Source organism: Conger conger, chromosome 6, assembly GCF_963514075.1.
Source record: "Conger conger chromosome 6, fConCon1.1, whole genome shotgun sequence".
NCBI classification, from domain to species: Eukaryota; Metazoa; Chordata; class Actinopteri; order Anguilliformes; family Congridae; genus Conger; species Conger conger.
Genome location: NC_083765.1, coordinates 24944638 through 24966292, shown reverse-complemented (window position 1 = coordinate 24966292; position 21655 = coordinate 24944638). Strand labels below are relative to the sequence as shown.

The window sequence follows — 21655 nt, the reverse complement described above, 5'->3', positions numbered from 1 at the left end:
GACTGCTGCTCCAGGTCAGCTCTTCAAAAGGCTCGTTGGTCTAGGGGTATGATTCTCGCTTAGGGTGCGAGAGGTCCCGGGTTCAAATCCCGGACGAGCCCTTGTTTTTAATGTTACATTGTATCTGCACCAAAAAAAAACTCGTATCGAGTCATGACAATATCCAAAATCTAGCCAGGTTTGTAGAATGCAGAAGCAAAATACTGTGACAGGATATGTAACTGAACAGTATTGTCAAAGTGAAAAAAGTACATTGAAAATGTATTCTAGCACTATTAGCACAAAACAAAGAGTAATCTCAGTCCAGCAATAGATTTTAGTCACCTGTGTATATTGTATAAACTAATCAGGCAATTCACTAGCAACAACCAACTTTTTACTTTCAGATTTGTATGCCATTGGTTCATTAGCAATTACTTTAATTTGACTGTCTGGACTTTTATTCTATTTGTGCCACAGTGCATTTCTTATACAAATCGATAAGTACAGTATTTGCCAGGACAGTGACAAAACAGGTGGTGTTTGAACTTGGTGTGATGGTCCCACAAGGTAGCTCTGAACTATCCCCATTCAGGACGGCCATTGTCCAGCCCTTTTCCCGGCCCCCTTTGAATGAGAACTATTTTGGAGTGGTGCAGAAATGAGCTGACTTTAAGATGGTAATCCACTGGATATAGTTGGGGGGTTTGGCACATCTGCCAACAGAAATCATCTGTCCTCCTCCAAACAGCTTTCACTGAACACTACAGTAATCCATGCTTATCCTCCATTTTGTGTCCTCCATTTTGTGTCGCTTTTGCAACATTTTGCAATTTTGTATGAATATGAATAAAAAAGAAATGAAAACACATTTTTCAATAAGAGTTTATTAAATGATATATTCATAATATAACAATATGCAAGAATGCTCAAATACAACTGTACAGCATATATTTGTGTTCACAGTTTGGTTATGACAGTATGTCATTACAAAGTTCCCTCTCAGACGCCTAAAGAAAGATAAGATTTCAATAAAAAAATTCACATCTTTACAGAAATGCATATTATTTGTGATAAAAAATTAAATCATGCTTAAAAAACCTTTAATTACCCATTCAGTCTTATTTAATAAAAATATATTACAATTTGTGTTATAAAAATCTGCATAGTAATAAAATAAGACGACATGTAGCTGTAAGGTGAACCCTATGCAATTCAGCTGCTGTAGAAATATCAGGGAAGAAATTACATTTGAATTCATTACCACCGCTGCCATCTAACAGTTTTACTTGCACTGCACCATAGGTCTTGGGTTACCAGGTACAGCGCATTAGGTTCCACTGTGCCTAATAAACAGGTTAATAATTTTCTGGAACGTAGTTGGATATGACATTACAAAAGGTGACACGCAGTGACGACCGGGTACCACCTTAGCCAAGCTGTGTCCAATCACAGTGGCCACGTTGCTTTCATTCGGTCCACAATGACTACACTTCCCATATGACAAGTTCGAGGAAATCACAGAAGCCTACACCTTATTCACGAGAGGCAAAGCAACTACCAAATGGCTCGGAATCAGATGATATTTGGCTTTTGAAGTGCATTAAAGTGCATGCTAGCCATTTAAAGTCACTGTGTTCGAACATTTGTTCACTGTTAAGCATATTTAATCAAACAGAAAGAAAAAAGAAACACATACATCGCCCTGGATTTCACCTTGATTTCCATAAAAGGAAGTGTAATTGAGCTACACATGGTGATAATATAGAAGAGGCTACACGTTATTGCTTCCCCCAGACCAAACCGATTTTTCTACCTCAATAATGCCCAGATAACAGAGTTCACATTTTCAACAACAAAAAGATAATTTGCTCACAGATCTCCACACATTCCCATTCTGTACAAATCCGTGGATACATGCATCAGGCGTCACAGGAGTCAGACGGTAAAGTCCGTCCTTTTCCATTTCCCGAAGCGTCTTTTTTCAGTGTCGGATTGCGGACTTACAGCGAGCCAAGAGGCAGAATCCAGCTCCGATCCCTCTCAACCGAGCAAGACCGCGTTCAGAACTGATTGACCTGGAAGAAAGCCAGTATTCGAAGGGCCCGCCTTCCCCTGGGCAGGCACTGCACCTCTATATGTCCAGCAGCCGACAGAATTTCAATGCATGTCATTTTGAATATAGTGACATACTGCATATCTGGAAGTACATTCAGATTATAATGTGGAAAACGGTGATATTGTGACCAACAAAGTAAGAAGATATCATAGTGGAATGGACAGGGGACACTCCACAGGAACTAAAACGGATCATTTCTCAGTTATGATTGCACTTGCTGTCTAAATGTAATAGTTATGGGCCAGCATGTTTTGAAGTGCTTTTTTTTATTTATCTGTTTCTTCTGCTCTATTCCACTATGAGTGCAATAATACCGCCTGTTGTCTATTATTCCAGCTGCTGTCAGAGAATGAAAGCTGAATGTTGTAACTCAAATTTACTGTGCTTCTGGTTTGTAACTGGTTCTGGTGGCACGCTTTGAAGGCAAACGCACACAGGTACGTTCTGTTCCCTGCATATCCCCAAATATGAAGGCATCCTTCACTAGCACCCAAATGCACACACACACAAGAACATAGAAGCAAAGTGGCCCTCAAACAATATTAGAACAGGATTTTTTTCTGGGGTGGAGGAGCCAAATGTGAGAGCTTTTCATGGGGCCCAAAATGCCTGGTGGCACCCCTGCTTAAGAGAGAAGCTTATTTTTTGAATTATGGGACACCCTTCCCTGCCGGTTTGTGGATACATGCAGCATTTCCTATGTGCGGCAGAGTTATTGTCACAGCTGTGACCTGAGCGGGGAGGCTGAAAGACTTCCTGCGGAAGCGGGACCAGAGCTAGCGCACTGCGGCTCTCTCTCGGCGCTCCCAGGGGAACTCACAATGGCACATTCAGGGTCACAAACACACCTCCGCTACATAGTCGAAAAGGAAGTAAGTACAGTTTCAGCCCTTAGAGAAAAGACGCATATATTCAAATACCTAAAAAAAGAAAAGAAAAGAAAAGCAGATTCACATTGAGTAGGTCTAAGCAGGGACGTGGATTCTGTAGTGACTGCGCAGCGGTGTGTGCTGGGCCTTACGCGGTCAGCGAGCGTTTCCTCTCAGACCAACTGAGCTCAAGCCAGCTGAGCGACCACACACACGTCACCGCACACAGCAGGGAGGGGGGCAGGGGAGGGGGTGGGGTGTGTGTCCGAGCTTCTGTGCCGGACATATGATGCTCATCCGCTGCTCCAAAGAGAGTTGTGACACTGGCGCTGTCTTTCGTTCATCAGGGCGTTCCTGGGTAACCCTGACTGAAACCTCCCCCAACCGGAGTTAGCCACTGCAGCAGAGAGCAGCTGGCAGGTGGAGCAGGGTGTGGTGGGCGTGCGGGCGTGGCTCAGACCAGCAGGTGGCGCTTCTTGTGGAGGGCCAGGTGGTCGGAGCGGGAGAAGCTCCTCTCACAGCTGTTACACTGGAAGGGCTTGACCCCGGTGTGCTTGCGGAAGTGGCGTGTCAGTTCGTCAGAGCGAGCAAACTTCCACGTGCAGCCCTCCCACATGCACTTATAGGGCTTTTCTCCTGCAGGGGGAGGAGGGAGGAGACACTGAGAAACCTGAGCATTCCATACGCTGACACCCAAGAGCATTAACCACAAAACAACACGCAAATCCTGTTCTGCACACAAATCATTTTCTCTAATCTTTATTTCCTCTCCATACTCTCTCACTCTCTCACTCTCTCACTCACTCACTCACTCACTCACTCACTCACTCACTCACTCACTCACTCTCTCACTCTCTCACACACTCACTCTCTCACTCTCTCACACACTCACACACTCACACACTCACTCATTACTGTAGAGTGCCTTTGCAGTATAATTTGCAGAATATTTTGTGTAATTAGTGATCACTGTATCGGACCCTTTGGGGCCTCTGGTCTCACCGGTGTGTGTGCGGCGGTGGGCCTTCAGGTGGGAGCTCTTGGTGTACACCTTGTTGCAGCCTCCAAAGTCACAGCGATGGATGCGTCGCTTCTTGAAGGACTCCGGGGAGTCTCCAGGGTGGAGGTGTTTGCCGGGGTGCACGATCACAGAGGGGCTGCCGTTCCTATGGAGACAAGGGCGGGGAGGTCAGAGGGTGTGCGCAATGGGGGGGGGGATTTCCCAGCAGGGGCCCAGAGAAGTATCTGGCTGTACATCAGCACCAGCACTCTTATAGACACCGGGAGAATGCGTCTTATTTTTGGCAACCCAGGTCATATAGTTACAGCAAAAATTACCTTTCCAATTTTGGCCGCAGGAGGACAAGAGATTTACTGTGACTAACACATGCTCCTGTCCCCACGTCTTAGTGTTTAGTCCGAACTGGTCTTGTGTCAGACCTCGTCTTAACATTGATGTCGCTTGCACTTTTCTAGTTGTTTTCTTTTCTTTTTTTCAAGGGTCGACAGCTGTCATCTGTGTAAATAAGTCGCTGTGGAAATACACCCCGTCAGTTCTTGCCACACCTCGAGCACACATTGTAATTTAACATTTCCTGCCACTCCCAGTTTCTCTCTCACTCGCTCTCTCGCTCTCCAGGCAGTTGTTCCTTGTGTGATTTTGGGTGCCTGCTTTTTCAAGTAGTTGATCTTTCACCACACCCACTTGAGAATTTTTATGTTTTACTACTTTACCTTCTCTACAGCCACTCTATCATTAAAACATTTTCACTTTTATTTGGGGTGGGCAGTTACGGTTCAGTGTTCTGGCACCGTTAACAGCACGTGCACACACACGTCCACACACACATAAATAATATGTAAACAGCCGACACTCTCAGCCAATCAGACCATATGCCCACATTGGTTCTCAGGACACACGGAGACACACTGTCTCAGTGGTGCATGCTGGGAGATCGTATCGCTGCTGAAGGGGGAAACGGTACAGGGCGCAATAGTTTATACATAAATATAATAGTGTCGTATAAGGGTAAACATAACAAATAAAAATAAATCCTGGTTTCATTTTCACTTACCTAATATCCCTATATCTAACTAAAATAGCCACCAACTAAACCCTTAACCCTTTGAAGAGACAAAGTGCGACTGTTCTGCGACATTACAAAATTCTACAACTGCGCGACACTGAGAAAAAGTGTCACACTACACATTTTTCAGTTGAAAATGCGTCATCGCTTGTCGCGAGGGTTGTGTGACGAGCATAAACCGGGCTTCACGCTAATTGAGAAGCTGTGGAAGGATGAAGCAGCAGAAAAGACAGAAGTGAATGTCATGGTTCACTGAAGCATCCTGGTGCAGAAGTCGGCACACAGACAGAGCGGGACAGAGCCTGCGGGCGTGTAGGGCGAGGGGCGCGCCTCTGGGCTAAAATACAAGGAGCCCACACAACCAAAACACATACCCCTCAAATTCCCAGCCATGCAACTGTTCCATCCCCTGCCTGGGGCAAGTGGTAACATGCCTGGTACACATAATCCGGCCAAATGAAAACATTGGTTCCCTGACCGAACACCTGATACTTGCAGTTGGTTCCCTTTGTGAAAACTAAAAAAACGACTAGAGAAATCTCTCAGCCCAGCACTTGCATGTGTCAATGCAGCTGAGGTTTGCGTGCTGTCAGTTAGGTGACCGGGCCCTTCACCTCTCTTTCGGGAGACAAAAAAACTTCAGGACAAAAGCGATGACAGTTCTGCCACTCCCTCCTCCACAAGGGGGGGTAATTATCAGAGCGTTGACACGGAAACGCTGAGCCCCAGCCCCGGCTACATCAAGGCAAACAAGGTCCAATCTGGCCCTCTGCCAGAACCGGGCCGGCGCTGGCAGCCTGCGTCTGAATCTGGACCCAACCAATGGCAACCGGAATGAAGAACGCACCCAGAATTAAAATGAGCTTTTGTTTTTCAGCTTTGTTTGGCTTTGTAGAGGATTACGGTTTGGCCTAACAATGGCAGACTCCTAGGCTGAGAACAACATGCAAATTCGTCACCCCAGGACCAGGGCGTGACTCCATGGGTGTGACGGACCTCAAGGCGTCAGCGCGTGTGCTCACTTGCGTCAGACAGCCTTGGTTTCACCCGGCGAACGCAGATGAAAAACACCTGGTACACGCCCAGCCACTGTGCTTGTCACTGGTATCATTGCGGTTTGGCTCAACAGCAGTTCCAAGGCTGCACACATACGCTGAGCCTGCTATACAGTCAGGGCCTCTCACAGGGAGCTTTTACGAGGCTATTCTCACACTGCCATTCCTGACTGGTTAGAAGAGTGTTTGCCCGACCACACTGGTTTCTATGACCCTACACCCAGAGCTGGACAGATGGTGACTTCCAGGGCTTTCTCCCTACAGTATATCTCCCCAAGAGTGTTTCTCCTTCCTGAGCTTTTTTAGGGGTTCAGGCCAGGGTATGCTGTGAAGTGTACAACAGCTTTCACAAAATACACATAATGAACATAATGATGTCATCGGGGGGCAGTGATGTCAGCGGGGGACAGTAGCAGTGATGTCAGCGGGGGGGCAGTGATGTCAGCGGGGGGACAGTGGCAGTGATGTCAGCGGGGGACAGTAGCAGTGATGTGAGCGGGGGACAGTAGCAGTGATGTCAGCGGGGGGGCAGTGATGTCAGCGGGGGACAGTAGCAGTGATGTGAGCGGGGGACCGTGATGTCAGAGGGGGACAGTGGCACTCACTCGCTGTAGGACCGTGGTGCTGTGATGACGGTGGATGACACCACCTCGCTGTAGGCCTCCTGACCGTGCTCAGAGCGAGGCTCCGTCTTGATGGGTTTTGGCAGGTCACTCTGCTCGCGGCTCATCTCAGCCTTCAGGGACGACACTGGAGCAGCGACACAGACCAGCGGATCAGTCTCCACTTCAAGCCACATTCATCACAACAGCTAAGTCCTTCCTTAATGTTTGAACAGCAAATGAAAATGTGTGCACAGTATGCCAGTGCATTCAATTTAATTCACATTATTGTGTATCGAAGCACACAAAACTGTTTAATGACTCACTAATGAGTCATAAAATACAGTTTATTCTAATCTATTGCACAATGGTTTCTGAAACTAAATTAAATAATGGCAACCTGAATTTTTAACCCTTTAAAGTGTAAGATCACAAATTATTAAAATGTTCTGAACTGAACATTCTTATGCTCATGTCACAATCACTACTGCTAACTGAAAGCAACAGAGCTCCAGAACACTGACTTAGAATGTTGAAAATAAACATTCCAAAAAACAAAAGGCCTGCTCTTCAGAGGGTTAGGAGGGAAAGGACAGCTGCTGCTCACCTTGACTGTGGGGGGCCAGGCTTGGCATGTCGTGGGTCACCATGAGGGACTGGGGCATGTGCAGGTGAGGGGGGTAGAGCACGGAGAAGGGCTGCACCATGACGCTGGGGAGCACAGAGCCCGGCAGCAGGAAGTGGACGGGCAGGCCGGGGGGGCTGCGTCTGTGCGGGGGGGAACAGCCCCGGGTCTGCTGCTGGATCACCCCGCCGAAGCTGTAGGGGGAGGCAGGGGAGCTGCGGGACGAGGGGGGGGAGGGGGACGAGGAGGAGGAGCCTCGTTTGCTGACGGACAGGTCCACGGGCTCCATTTGGGCACCAGCGCTGGGCGGGGCGAACATGACGGGGTATGCCTCTGGCTGCGACTTCATGAGGGAGGGGTAGGCCTGATACAACGACTGTGAGGCCACAAACAGAGAGGAGCAGGGAGGGGAGCAAAACAAAAGCGCGGAAAATAGAGGAGGTAGGGAGAGAGAGAGACACAGAGAGAGAGAGAGAGAGAGATTAGTATAAATCACTACAATGACAGTGTGTAACCAGGAGAGGAGCATTAATTGAGTTCAGGTTCCACAGTGTCGCTGTGTTTCAGCTGTGTGGGGTGGGGGCAAGCTACACTGGCCTGGTTCTCCAGCCCTCTGACAGGGACAGGAACCGCCCGACCCCTCCCCTCCCTCAGAGATCAGTAATGAGCCAGGAATGTGTGTTTATCTGCGTCCGTGGCCTCGGACGGCAGTGAGCGAGAGAGAGACACGGAGTCTGGAGCCTTTTCAAATCCCCAGTGCTGACTCACTGCATCGGCAGCGAGGAAAAATAACATCTCCTTTAAAATTGCGACATATCCCATTTCCTCCCCCCTCCACCCCCCGCCAAAATGCTCCTTGCTGGGACAACAGCAAAAAACTGCAGGATTTTGCAATGTTTTTCAGAATTCTAAATCTCAAAATTCTGTGTTCTAGAACACTTTCAATTATCAGTAGTGATTGTTACATCAGCATTAGAATGTTCAGTTAAAAACATTCTAACCGCGTATTTACGGCATGATAAAAGCCCAAACTCAAACGTCCGTGACAGAGGAAACTGCACCAACGTGCACAGGGCAGGCGGGGGCTCTGTTATGAGGGGGGTTCTGGGTAATCCAGGGTAGCGCTGGCAGAAGAACGGCTTGTGAAAGGGAACTGCTTTCCACAGCCAACATTTCCCCTTTAGCACGCACACGCACATATATCAGTGGGGGCTGACGAGGTCACCGCAGGGTGAACCAGAGACCGATCCGCTTGGAGTGACACTGATCCACCGGGCACACCGGAGCGCGCATTCCGACCCCGCCCTCCAGGAGGATGGGGTTACCGTGGAAACAGCCCGGGAATTTCCCCACCCTATGAAACACAGGCATGACAGGCCTGGTCCTGGAGTCACCACGTCCTGACACAAGGCCTGGGGGTCACTCCAAACACTGAGCGTTAAATGGCAATTCTCTCGCCTATGAGTCTGCTTATGAAAAAGCTAAATATGTGAACTATGTCAGAAGTGAATGAGTATGTGTGTACTATATATGGTATGTTCTTCAATAAATTAAAATATACAGTATATATACACACACATGTAGAACTCCCTGTGACTATAACTTGTTTTGTAATATGTGCTGGTTTTTGTGACACACTTTTTAAACAGACTTTGTCCGTGTATTATGTTTGATGTCAAATTGAGGCACAATTCTCACAGGGACAGTTCTTATCAGTCTTGCTCCTTTGAGCGATTAAAAACCGGTTTTGCTGGCCTGCTTTCAACCATTCATTTAAGCACAAAGAAGAAGAAGAAGAAGAAAGGAAGAAAGCACATTCTTCTCTCCGTTCTGACACAAGAGGCAGAGCCGGGCGTGTCGTCTGATTCACCCCCTTTGTGCACGGCAGGGCTCCAGGGCACCATCTTCCTCTTTCTCCTCTTCATCTCCACAGCCGCCAGCCAATCAGAGAGGGCAGACCGCCACATCCGTCCGCTCATTCTCACTGGCCGCGCCGCGCATTTTCCCATTGTATGCTAATGCTGTGGCCTGTTTGTCAGGGAGGAAGCGGCGCATAGTTTTTGTGCCGCAGTACAAAGTGGTTTGGGTAGAGAGCCAGACCCGGTGGGTCCAGACATGTCAGAGACTTATCTTCTTTGGCGGAGGCCTCGTCTCCTGTTATTTGACCTGCTATTTGCCAGTTAAATAGGTAAACTTTTGGGAAGCAACTTGCAACTCTGCCAGTGGGTGGGAGGATGAAGTCCGCATTCAGCTGTTGAGCAACACCTATAGCAGCTCCAAACTTCACTTCCTTCCAATAACTACAGTATGTCTAATCTAGTGTCATGTTGTCTGAGAGGTGTTTTTATAGCCAGTTAAATATATACAGCGCATGTGATGTTCTTGGCGTCAGATCCTCAGTTGTAAACCGTAATGGGTTGTCATGCTGTTTAAGAAAGGCTAATAAATCAATATTAAACTTAACAGGTATAACGGAAAATAATTAATAATTAATCTAAATTTCCTCATTTGCCAAGGCAATCATTGTATGTGATATTTAACCAACCTACAGTAAATTATGGGCAGTGGGCAAGGTTATTTATCAGGCTATGCCTCAGGTTCTTCAAAGGACTTATTTAGGAGGCTTTTAAAAGAGGAAACTGGTTTGAGCGGTCCTAATATACTTGGATAAACCATGCCAGAGTGTGGGCGTTCTAACCGGTCCTCATTCTGCTGCCGGTGGTTTAGAGAAGGCCCTAATTTCAAGATTATTCTGGAATGTAGGGGCTAGTAAGTTCAGTAATGTAGGCTAACCAGGAGCAAGGCCAAATATTGCCTTCGCTAATCGATAATGATGTGGGTCGCCCGACAGGAACAGCGTGTCCTGCGCGCAGGTGTGCGGGCGGTAAGAGTGCTCACCGTGTCCATGTCTGTTTTCATCGGGTAGTCATACATCAGCATGGCTGCAGTCTGGAGCCTCCTGTGGGGAAAAAGTCCAGAGGTTAGGAACATGGCCCAGCTGCACCTCACCTCCAGGGCACAGTGTTTGGGTTCATCCACACACGTGCATGAAACATTTTACCCAACCTACGGTACTGTGCAAGTCTTAGCCACCCTCGATTTTTTTTACGTAATAAATATCATATATTTGGCCTGCTTCTTTAGGGTTGTCAGTATATATGTGCAAGAATTTGATAAAGTAACTTATTAAGTAATATAGTACTTTTGAGGAAAAAACTTGATCGAGGCTGTGTTATTACCTGGAGAGCCAGAAGCCAGTAAGACAGCTGAAGTCTGCAGAAGAACTGTGGGAAGTTCTCCAACATGCCTGGACTAGCCTATAAAACTGCAGGACAGTTTACCCAAAATAATGCAGCTGTCAAGATGAAGGGCGGTCACACCAAGTACTGATTTGATTTACTATTTACTCTTTTTATAGTACATTTTTATTTTAAATATTTATTTTGAACCTTCAATTATTTTGTCAAATGTTTTAAAGCATCTTAGCGGTACAGAATTTTTTACAGGTGTCTAAGACTTTTGCACAGTACTATGCATAAACATCATTATCGTTGCTCACCCGCTCACACACACACACAATCTCATACCTGCTCGGGAGCCTAAGGGCTGATTATTTTTATTATTTAATTTTTATTTTGCCTTCAGGGGCATTCCCTGTGGCTGACAAGAGCGCACCTTTCAGCAGTGAACGAGGGAGAAGGGGACAGAACAAGCGCACGCAAAACAGAGGATTAGTCATCCTCAGGGCCTGGCAGTGTGTAGGTGTGTAGGTTCTCACAGTAACCACGGGGACGAGGGGAACATGGTGGGAGAGGAGGAATGGTGACGGCATGTGGCAAGACCGCGCACGCCACCTTACCGCACCCTCCCGGGCCGGCCCGTGCGGTGAACACCACGCAGTGATTTACAGCTCAGAACACAAAGATGGAAACTGACTCCTGAGATTCCTCCCAGGTGTGCAGCGCAGACACCTGCGGGGAACCTTTCGCAACGCCTCCGTCGTCTCCATTTCGCTTCTCCGCACTACGGGGAACGAACTCGCTCTGTCCCTGCAACTTTCCCCGCGTCTCTGACAGTGAAACCCAGTTCTCTGTTCACACTGGTCTCTCCACTGAGAGAAGATATCTTGCGTTGAAAGAAGGCAGGTGGTTTCCGTGGCTATAATCTCACCAGCGCTAACCTAACAACCCCCCCTCCTTTGGGCAGCTTGGCTCAAGGGGCAGGTTGGGCCATGAGGCGGAGCGCTTAAGAAAATGGCCGCCATCACCTCAGCAACGCCATGCCCAGAGCTGCAGCACTGGTTTGACCCCCCCTCCCCAGCGACTGAATGAAGGTAGTTTACACACAGACTAAAATATCACTGCATTTGCCAGCTGCTTTATTTAGAGGGACAGGCCAGACCAAAACACAATATAAGCCTGATTGCTCACACACAATACAATGTGGTCTTCTCTCCAAATGAACTGAAGGCTGAACTGAACTTTCCTGTAAACGTGACCATCCTGGCCTTTTGTATCTCCTGAACTTACAAGTAAAACAAATCAAACCCCTCAACATATAAATGCTGTTTAATATAGTACGGCCTGCTTCAAACTATTCGCCAAAACGGCTCCAAACATAGCAATAGAAAATCAACGCGGCAGTCCTCTGTATCCGTAACTGTTCAGCCATTTAATGAAAAATAACAAACAAAACGTGTTTTTCCTTGAGTGTGATAGTTGCTTTTGAAGGTAGAGGTGTGGACCCTGGAGTTCACACACAGCCCTGAGTGAGAGATGTAACAGCCAGCTGAGGGAGTTACCCCACCCCCGGGTGTGTGGGAGCGCTTCCTCAAATTTACACACTCCCCCAGTTCTCTGTGGAGGCAGTCCTCCCCCTGTAATTATCAGGGGTTTCACAAGACATGCAGGTGGAGACAGAGTCCTGTGTGATCACAGGCACTACAGTGGCCTCTGGACTCATAAGCCACAGGGTCATAGGGTCAAATCCCAATAACAAAGCTGTTACATTATTAACCACACCTTACACCCTGCCATAAAAAAACACCTACATTAAAACAACAGATATACAGTATTTACTGAACGGATCTGCAAATCATTACATAATGATTGCATTGAGGCTTTATAGCTGTTAAATTATGTATTTTATGAACATAAATGTGCCGGTTTTATAAATGTATTTTCATGCATACATTGCAATACTAAAATTACATTTTATTCTGCATTTCACACAATATACAATATGTTTAAAGGTCAGTTACTAGTTTTGTTTATGCATACAGTATAAGATAACATGACTCAGCTCAGTAATCTGTTTTGTTGCTTTATTCAGCCTCAACAAATTATGTTTAATTTCCTGCCCTAAAGTAAAACACTGACTGTATATATCTAAATGCCAAAGGGACAAGACAAAACACACATGGACAATGATAATGGCTAATAAATTAATGTAAACCATATGAATGTAACAGTGTCTGAGGGAAATTAATAAACTACACCTTGAAATCAATTTACAAGCATGACCATAGTGATTTAAAGCGATGTGTGATAAGGCTAATAAGATTACATCAAACCTTTGACCCTGCAGGTCACCTCCCCTCGGGAGGAGCTGTGTCCAGACCCCCCGGACCACACCATGTGAGTGCTGTGTTTATCACGCTCTGCTGCTGGGCGGATCAAAGCCAGGGCTCCCGTCTCTGACAGCATTGGTAGAAAATGCTTTTTGACCTGTGTGGCCTCCCCCTCCCACCCATGGCCTGCCCAGACCCTGCCCCCTACAACCCCCTCACAGTGTTTTCAGCCTGGCCAAAGTCCACTGGCCACCGAAGAGAGGACCAATGTGCACCCATTTTAATGATTAACTCGGAGAGAGACAGCGTGGACACACCCCGAACGCACAGTACACAATCAATTGCACACACACACACACACACACACACACACCTTCACATACAGGCCTGCAGTGCCATGTGAAAACTCAGTACAATGCGAGCATGCCCCGCATCCGCGACTTCATCCCTTCTGAATACACCGCAGGAAAACAAGGAAGGAGAGGAGGAAACGAGAACAGAGGATTCCACTCGTAAGAATTTGGATATCCTCCAAACAAACTGCCAGTTCTGCATTTCAACCACATATTCCATTTTGTCCAATATTTTGCTGCAAGTTATTCTGAGTTGTGATGTCAGTAAAATCACCAAAGACTTCTGTATACGGACAGATGCGTGCATCATTCACCGAGGGAAGTGAGTAAGGACACAATACTTCCTGTGTGGGACTCCAAAACAATTCTCTTTAATATCCCGAGACCCAACAGAATCTATTTTTTTGAGTATTCACATTCTTGACATAGTACAACTGTGTTGGAGGACAGGTGATGTTACAGTAAAAACATTTTCAAAAATATGATTTGTTTCATGTGTATTGAAAGCCCCTTTTAGTACTGGTTTCAGCATAGTAGAACATATGAAGTTTAAGATTAAGACCAGACTAGTAGGGGACATACATTATATGCTAGGCCTGGGAGGTTGTGGCGGCTCATCAGAAACGTCTGGGAAAAGAAGGAAAGCAGGAGGGAAGGGCAATCATTGGCCAGTTGGGGTGAGCTGTGATGGGGTTGCAGAGAAGTAAAAAAGTCCTTTGGCCAAAGATGGGGGGGGGGGGGGGGGCAATGAGGGCATGGCCTTGGAATTACTACCACACCAACTCTACCCTGGGGTTGGCATGGAAACACCAGCCCTGTTCCACAGGCATGGCCAATCATCAAACAGCCCACCTGGTTCATCCTGCTACATGCTGCAGTCCAAGCATGAACTCAGACAGCTTCCCTCAGCTGCCGATGGGAGACATTCCCCATGCCTTCTTACCCTCCCAGCAAAAGGTTTGCATTAGAAAAGGGAGTTTCCCTTTAACTGAGATTCAATTCTGGAAGTTTCCACTCAAGGTACTTTCAAATTCAAAGGCGTTTTCCCCTGGACATAATTCCAGATGTGAGGTGCTTTCATAGAGGCAACAAACATAAACAGCTTTATATTTGCCTTTCTGGTACATTCCAGGGTAGTAACATATGGAGATTTGAAATTAAATGAATATGAATGTGGACCAGGAGTCAAACAGGGTTCTTCCACTGGTCTTTGTCAGAAAGCACCACAGTTTTGGACCATACCAGGCTGAGGCTCCTAGCCTGGATACCTTAATGCACACTGCTAATGTGGACAGAAGAGATCATCCCGTTAATCCTCCTGTATCCTACTCTACTCTGTTTATGGCACTTTCACACAGTGTTCATTAGGGCCGAGGCACTCCAAGTCACACTCGGAGTGGGTAAACTCAGAGTGTTAGCAAACTGCTGGAGGATACAGCTCTCGTCCACCCAGTGAAGCAAACCCTACGGGCACCAAGCCAGGAGACCAACATGATGACCTGGATCAGTTTGGTTTCACAATACTGTAAAAACTACAATAATTACTCAATTCCTAAAGGGAGAGTAGAGTAGATAGCTAGATAATCAAATTTTATGAGGCATAGGAATTCAGAAAATGGGGTAATTAAATTAAATGTCATACCGAGTCAGTCAAATTAAGTCTATAATAGCCAAACATCCTGTTCTGGTGTCTATTATTAAATGCAATGTCACTGGCAAATGCCCAAAATCAACCAAATAATAAATAAATAAAATAATTGTGACAGTATACACCTGTAAAACAGCTCGTAAACAGTTTATAATCATAACCATTTCGAAGGTCCCATCAAAAACCACACACATTTATATCACTGCAGTATTTTTTTTCAGACCAGTATTCAGATTTCCATTCATTATCAATAGTTGTGATAATTGCCTGAAACCTAGTAAGATTTTCTGGTCATAATCTCAAGAGCCATTTATTGTACTATGCTGAAACTTACACTACACTACACAACATTCAATAAAAAAAATGTATCCAAGAAACTTCATGTATTTTCCCTCAGGTAGCAGGAGGATATGGGCGTTTTTTCAGCTTACAGCCAGGGAAACAAGTTTCTGTTTGCATTCTGCTGCATTTTAGGATAATGAATGTGACTGATAATTGTATGTTTGGGACAGGACCACTGTTTGTAAAAGGTGTCCTCTGTATGCTAACTGTACAAAGACCTGGAATGAGCAGCCACTTAAATTCACTGACCTTTTAAACAACCTGTACTGTAACATTCTGCCCTCTTAGCAAACAGCACCTCTGTCTTTTGCACTAAGTATCAGAGCTGAAACAGAACAGGAGACCCCCTCAGTGACCAGATCCCCCATGAGGGAAATTGTCAGGGGAATTCTTTTTTGGACTTTCTTTTTCAAGACAGCTTCTTTGGTACGCTCTCCATGGTTTGAAGCACCAGGCCTTCTCTTCTCACAGTACATTTTCTGGGAAAACACCCTGCCCTGTACGTGGCTAGCACACTGAAAACACCCTGCCCTGTACGTGGCTAGCACACTGAAAACACCCTGCCCTGTACGTGGCTAGCACACTGAAAACAGCCTGCCCTGTACATCGCTAGCACACTGGAAATCTGGCCCTAAACAGGCAGGATCCCTGACTTGTGATCACAACTGCCCCCTCCCCATTCGATTCTGTTGAGCTCAACCTGAAGGGCTTTTCAAGAGCGTACATGCAACAGCACTGTTCTGACACAGCACTGTTCTGAGTCCCAGACACATTACAGTAACACGGAGGCCACATCCTAAACCACACCTAACTGATCCAGGATCCGAAATCAGCGGAGCAGTACTTTGCAATTCAAGAAACAGGTAAAAAGAGTGGCAGCACGATACGTGCTCTCCACAGACATGAGTGTACGGAGAGGTTTACTCACAACAAAGTGAGATATAATCATGGCAGAAACCCCCCATGCTGGTCTGCAGTCAAATATAGGTTATTTGTATATTACAATTCAATCCACTGAACTACAGAAGATAGTTATATGAAAGTGGAGCCATGTCTTTGCCCAACATGCAAATCTGATCACCAGAACAGAACAGAAAGAGTAATTGTCTTGTAGCCTCTAAGTCTCCCCTTTTCAGGAAAGTCGTACAAATTGCAGCTTTTGCAATCCACATGGAGAAGGGCCCCCCAGCCTGACCGGGGGCCATAAAGCACTGAAGGCAGGCGCAGGGAGGCGGAAGGCCACAGAGTTTACAGTTATTATTTCCACATAGTCAGGAGGGCCGGGAGGAACGCGCGGGGGGGGGGGGGGGGGGGGGGGGGGTCGCTCTTTGCATGTGGTTTCCTGTCTGGCCTCAATCCCTAAGCCTCTGACAAAACCCCAAGGAGTGAGAAAGAACAGAGACAGAGAGAGGGAGAGACAGAGAGGTGGAGAGCACTAGAGCTCAAAACTGTTTTAATTTACTTGTTAACCCCCCCCACATTATTAGTATTACTATTACTGTTGCTATAAGCGTTAAATGTTATTGCTGTTATTATAGTTTTTATTAATCAACACCTAGCATCTGAAGCAGCATAACCCCCCCCCCCCCAAGGCCCAACGCTGCCCTACTTCTGACTCGCTGGGCCCCTCCAGAGTCCCCAGCAGAGAGGGGCAGCTGTAGATGATCCCTTTTTAACTCCTGCGATGCTTGACACGCTCACCTAACGCAAACGTGGGTTTGTTGTGGTGATAAAGTGAAACGGAACAGGAGAGCGCAGCGCTCCGCTAACGCACCTTCGCTAACACGCTTTCGCTGCCTTCACCAGAACGACACCGTTTGACCTGCAGAGACAACAACCAAACTCAAAACGAGAAAAGATCCCCCGTGTTTTCACAAGATCTGTCAGTGTTCTGGGCACTTTAAGCCATATGACTGCTGCAGCCTGCAGGAGGCTGGGGAGATTCACAGGGGCCCTCAAAAAATATTACAACACAGAGATTTCTGGGGCGATGGGGCCCAATGTGAGCTCATTTCATGGGACCCAAAATCCATGGTGGTGTCCATGCCGCCACCTACACTACAGTAATTTATTATGTACATTTGATACCTCACACATATTAATTTAACCTCCGCTTACCCTCGTCAAATATGAAAGACATGGACAAGGGAGTGTGACAGCCAAATAGTCAAATATTGAGCACTGAAACCTTCCTCACATGGGTCACGGCGGCTGGTTGGAAAGGCACTGAAGATGACTCTCCCTCCAGACTGAGACTGGTGTCTGCTCACTGCACTGGGCCCTGGCTGTAAAGTCCCCTGTGCAACACCACTACAGATAAAGAGTCCTGTTTCCAAACGCTGGATAGTGTCACAGCTGTGACCTTGACACCACATTTCCTGTGCTGGTTTAAAACTCATCTCTACCAGTTTGGAAATGAAAGTGACCCGTCAATCTGGGCAGTGGTGTTATGCCTTGTGTCCGAGCACAAAATGTTACAAACACAAAACTTAGGCGACTTCCGCTCTTCAAACAGAAGGGAATCAACAAAAACCATTGGCAGGACAAAAAAGGTTAATATTTATCCCAGCCTTCAGCACCTAGGAGCATGTTGTTTGAGCAAAGCAAAGTACTCTTATTCCTCTGAACGTGTGCCTGGGTATGTGGATGCGTGCATGTGTGTGTGTTTGAGAGAGAAAGTGTGTGTGTGTGTGTGTGTGTGTGAGAGAGAGAGAGAGAGAGAGAGAGAGAGAGAGAGAGAGAGAGAGAGCTGATTACATCAGTGTTGTTTGGGGGAAAGTGGAGTGCTTATGGGATGGTGAGTGGGTGGAGTATCTGAGAGGGGGGGATACAGACCTTCTGCTCCACCCCACCCCACCCCCATCCCAAACTCCAAACTCAACCCCACCCCCCAGAACCCACCCAGCCAACCTCTCCCCCTCCAGGCTCCAAACAGGAAAAGAGCATTCATGAGCTGAGTGGAATGCGTGACGCAAGCTTCAGCCCTGGAACAAAGGCAGAGGAAGCAGAGCTGAGGCTAGGTGACACCAGAGGAGAGGAAAGGGGGAAGAGGGAAGCAAAGAGAAAGAGGGAGCAAGGCCCCAGAAACCAGGAAAACGAAGGACAAAGAACCGGGAGAGAGGAAAAGCAGAGGGAGAGAAGGTTGAAAGTGTATTTTACTGTTCTGTACACAGACCAGTGAGCTGCCACCTAAAGACACACACACACACACACACACACACATGAAAATGAGTTCACACTCATCCATACACACATACGCAGGTACACACATTCAAGTTCACACCCACCCAAACACATGCCTTCTCTCACGCACAGGTTCACACCCACACACACAATCAAAGGGTGGAGGTGTTTAAAAATGGGTGCCTCATTTTGTGGGTGTGAAGGGGGAAATCATAAAGGATTATGCCCTGCCCTACTGTTAACCTACAAAAAGGGACAGATACAAGCTTGTCTTTAAACTAGTTCATACTTCTCCATTGTCCCCAAAGCAAAAACTATAACAACTATATACACAAGATTAAACTAGTCTGGTATCGCCAATTCATCTGGTGACAACATCATGGCATGGGAATACACCAGAATTGCTCAGTGATAGAGTGATATCCTTGAACTGGCTCCTACAGCATGGTCAAATTTACAACATGTAATCCACGTCTGCAAAATTAAGTGAATCAAGCTCAAACATGGCTTCTATAATAATCAGAATCAGAATCAGAATCAGAATAATAATAATAATAATAATAATAATAATTATTATTATTATTATTATTATTATAATATTCATAACAACAATAATAATAATAATAATAATAATAATCATAATAATAATAACAATTATTATTGTTATTATTATTATTATTATTATTATTATTGTTGTTATTATTATTATTATTATTATTATTATTATTATTAACAAATGTATTGAATACCTCTTTAAATAAAATATTTTAGACCTCATGAGATAACATGACATGTTACAGAGATAAAAAGACAATTCGCTCTTTGTTTGTGGTGGCTGAAAAGCAGCAGTCACTTTAGCTACAGTAATTTCCTGCCACAATCAATGTTTACTTAACTTGTTTCTAATAGTGTAATTCCCGCGGACGGCAACCATTATAACCCACATCGCAAGAACATCTCAGCCCGCCAAGCGGCGATATGTGGCCGGTATGCCAGCTAGTATTGACTCTGCGTGACATTCTCTTAGGACAGCGGTAGTAATTGCACGCTGAAAGTTACAGAGAAAGAAGTGAGTTTGTCTGGACAACTATAGCTCCATGTTATATGAAAAAGTTATACTAGCCAATGGTAAATACTTTAAGCTTGTTGCCAATATATTTTAAGAAATGAGCTAATTGAACATCTTTGTCATTGAAATCACAATGGTATTGACCAAACAGTCTTCATGATTTCCGTGCAATTTCGTGCAGCTACCCGAAATTCTCAACTATCCAAAATAACCCCTAAAAATACTCAAAATCCCGATTGACCTAATTTAGGATTATGGGTTGTATTAGGTTCAAAGATGTGTACTGACTAACTGCCAAAAAGAAAAGAAGGTTACATTTCACTCTAAATATTGCCCACGATCAAACTTTTTTCAATCAAGATATTTAAGCGCTAAGAATAGACTACACCAACGACTCCACACATTTATACATTCATATAATTTATAAAAGTAGTGGTGCGACCGAGACAGGTGTTGTAGGCTAAAAACTTCACTTATGTTGCTTCCTAGCTTGCTTTGTAGCGAAGATACAATATAGCGAGTGTTCCGGTGGCTGTGGCATCCCATGGTTGCTAAGAAGAAGAAAATAAACCCAACTCTATTAAGGCTATGTAGCCTATGTGGATAAGTGTGATTACACAGCAACATAGCCTACAAAAATAGCCTACATAACACAATTTAAAAGAAGGAATCACGCAAACGTACTTCACAGACGAAACTGTATCGATGGTTTCGGCTTCGGTTTACAGTCCAGTGACACGAACAGCCTGGAAACTGAGGTGCTGTTTTTCGTTGGCTTAGTTTTAGGAATCCGCTTGGGAGAAAAAGTGACGCAGAGAACTAGACCCGGTTATGTCACTGACATCGGTGAATGTAGCCCATGTAAAGAAACGCGAAAAATACGGAAGGCTATTGAGCTGACAGGTCCCCTTCACTACACAAAACTTTCCGCGATGTTGTGAAAATTCCAGCTCACTTTTCTTTAAAAGGTCCAGAGTAGATCATATGCGTCACATGATCGTTTCGGGTTGTGTTCTTAGGGCGGAGTGATGACCGTGAGGGTGGAGACGCAGGCGGTTCATGGCCGTAGAGGGGATATGAAGCCACAGGGTGGTAAATGGGCGGAGGAGGCAGGGGTGGGGTAGGGTTATTTCACCGAAGTCCCTTTTTTAAAATCTAGGTAGCTACAGTCGAAGGGAGAAATTCACATTGTAGATATGTGTGACAGCTGTTAAAATCCTTTATTCCAAATACCTCTATCTATCTATCTATCTATCCATATATCTATCTATCTATCTATCTATCTATCTATCTATCTATCTATCTGTCTGTCTGTCTGTCTATCTTTCTGTCTGTCTGTCTTCTACTTGGCCATTTGCCAGTCATGGAGATTGACCTGAATCATTTTGCTATTAGTCACAGTAATTTGGCCAAGATAGTTGCATTACAACTACAGACTGCTGTCACTGCTTGGCCAGTTCCTGTCATCCCAGTCTCAGAAGTGTGAGTACAAACTTGTTTACTGTGAGTAAGAAGCACGTATTTTTCTTATTAGATACCGGAAAATTATGACCAGCACTTCCTTGTTGATTTTTTCCCCAGGTCACACCACATGCGGAGTATCCAAGCGACAGACTCGCTCGCTTTGTCAGCTGTGGGTGGTGTTGTGACACGGCAGGTAACCCGGTGTCTGTTTACAAAGGCGATCAACGTAGGTAGAAAATCATGTGAGGCCGAGCGGTCTGCTCTACACTGACGCGATGCACTTTGTGAAACAGTTCCTCCTCACTCTACAGAAGCTGTGGTAACTGGGGCTCTTCAGTTAGGTCCCATTCCTTTCGCTCACCGGGCTGGAATCACGCGGCTGGCTTTCGTTCAAATCCCGAACTGACAGTTATTATACTTTGCTTATTTTGACACCGACAATGACAGGCATGGACAAAGCGATGCTGATGCACCAGTTCTTTTTTCCCAACTAGCGTTTGCATCTGGAAAAACAAAACAAAACAAATGCAATGGTACCTTGTTTGCTTGTTTGTTTGTTTTTTGGAAGATGTAAAACTGCTGCCTTTCTCCAACAGAAAGAAATATGTCAGCGTGAAGATGATATTCACAGCTCTTTTAATGTGGAGGAAGAGAGAGAGAGAGAGAGACAGAGAGAGAGAGAGATTGAGAG

General features: G+C 45.7%; 1 protein-coding gene and 1 non-coding gene across 2 annotated transcripts; one reads left to right on the top strand and one right to left on the bottom strand.

The window, feature by feature from the left end:
* Positions 1–29: 29 nt before the first annotated feature.
* On the top strand, positions 30–101 carry trnap-agg (transfer RNA proline (anticodon AGG)). The gene has a single exon. It is a non-coding gene; the product is annotated as a tRNA-Pro (tRNA).
* A 749-nt stretch (positions 102–850) lies between these two features.
* Positions 851–20514, bottom strand: klf3 (Kruppel like factor 3 (basic)). The gene is made up of 6 exons (XM_061245700.1): positions 20185–20514; positions 10235–10295; positions 7319–7712; positions 6715–6859; positions 3970–4133; positions 851–3603 (listed from the first exon to the last, which is right to left on the bottom strand). The coding sequence occupies exons 2-6, from the start codon at positions 10274–10276 to the stop codon at positions 3422–3424; spliced, it is 927 nt and encodes a 308-aa protein (XP_061101684.1). The 5' UTR covers positions 10277–10295; positions 20185–20514; the 3' UTR covers positions 851–3421.
* Between the last annotated feature and the right edge of the window lie 1141 nt (positions 20515–21655).

Excerpts from the sequence above, each read along its gene's own strand:
- klf3 (XM_061245700.1), bottom strand. The coding sequence starts at position 10,276 with ATGCTGATGTATGACTACCCGATGAAAACAGACATGGACACG. Across the intron at positions 4,134-6,714 it reads GCACCACGGTCCTACAGCGA|GAACGGCAGCCCCTCTGTGA; the intron begins GTGAGTGCCACT and ends TTGTCTCCATAG. Across the intron at positions 3,604-3,969 it reads CCACCGCCGCACACACACCG|GAGAAAAGCCCTATAAGTGC; the intron begins GTGAGACCAGAG and ends CTCCCCCTGCAG.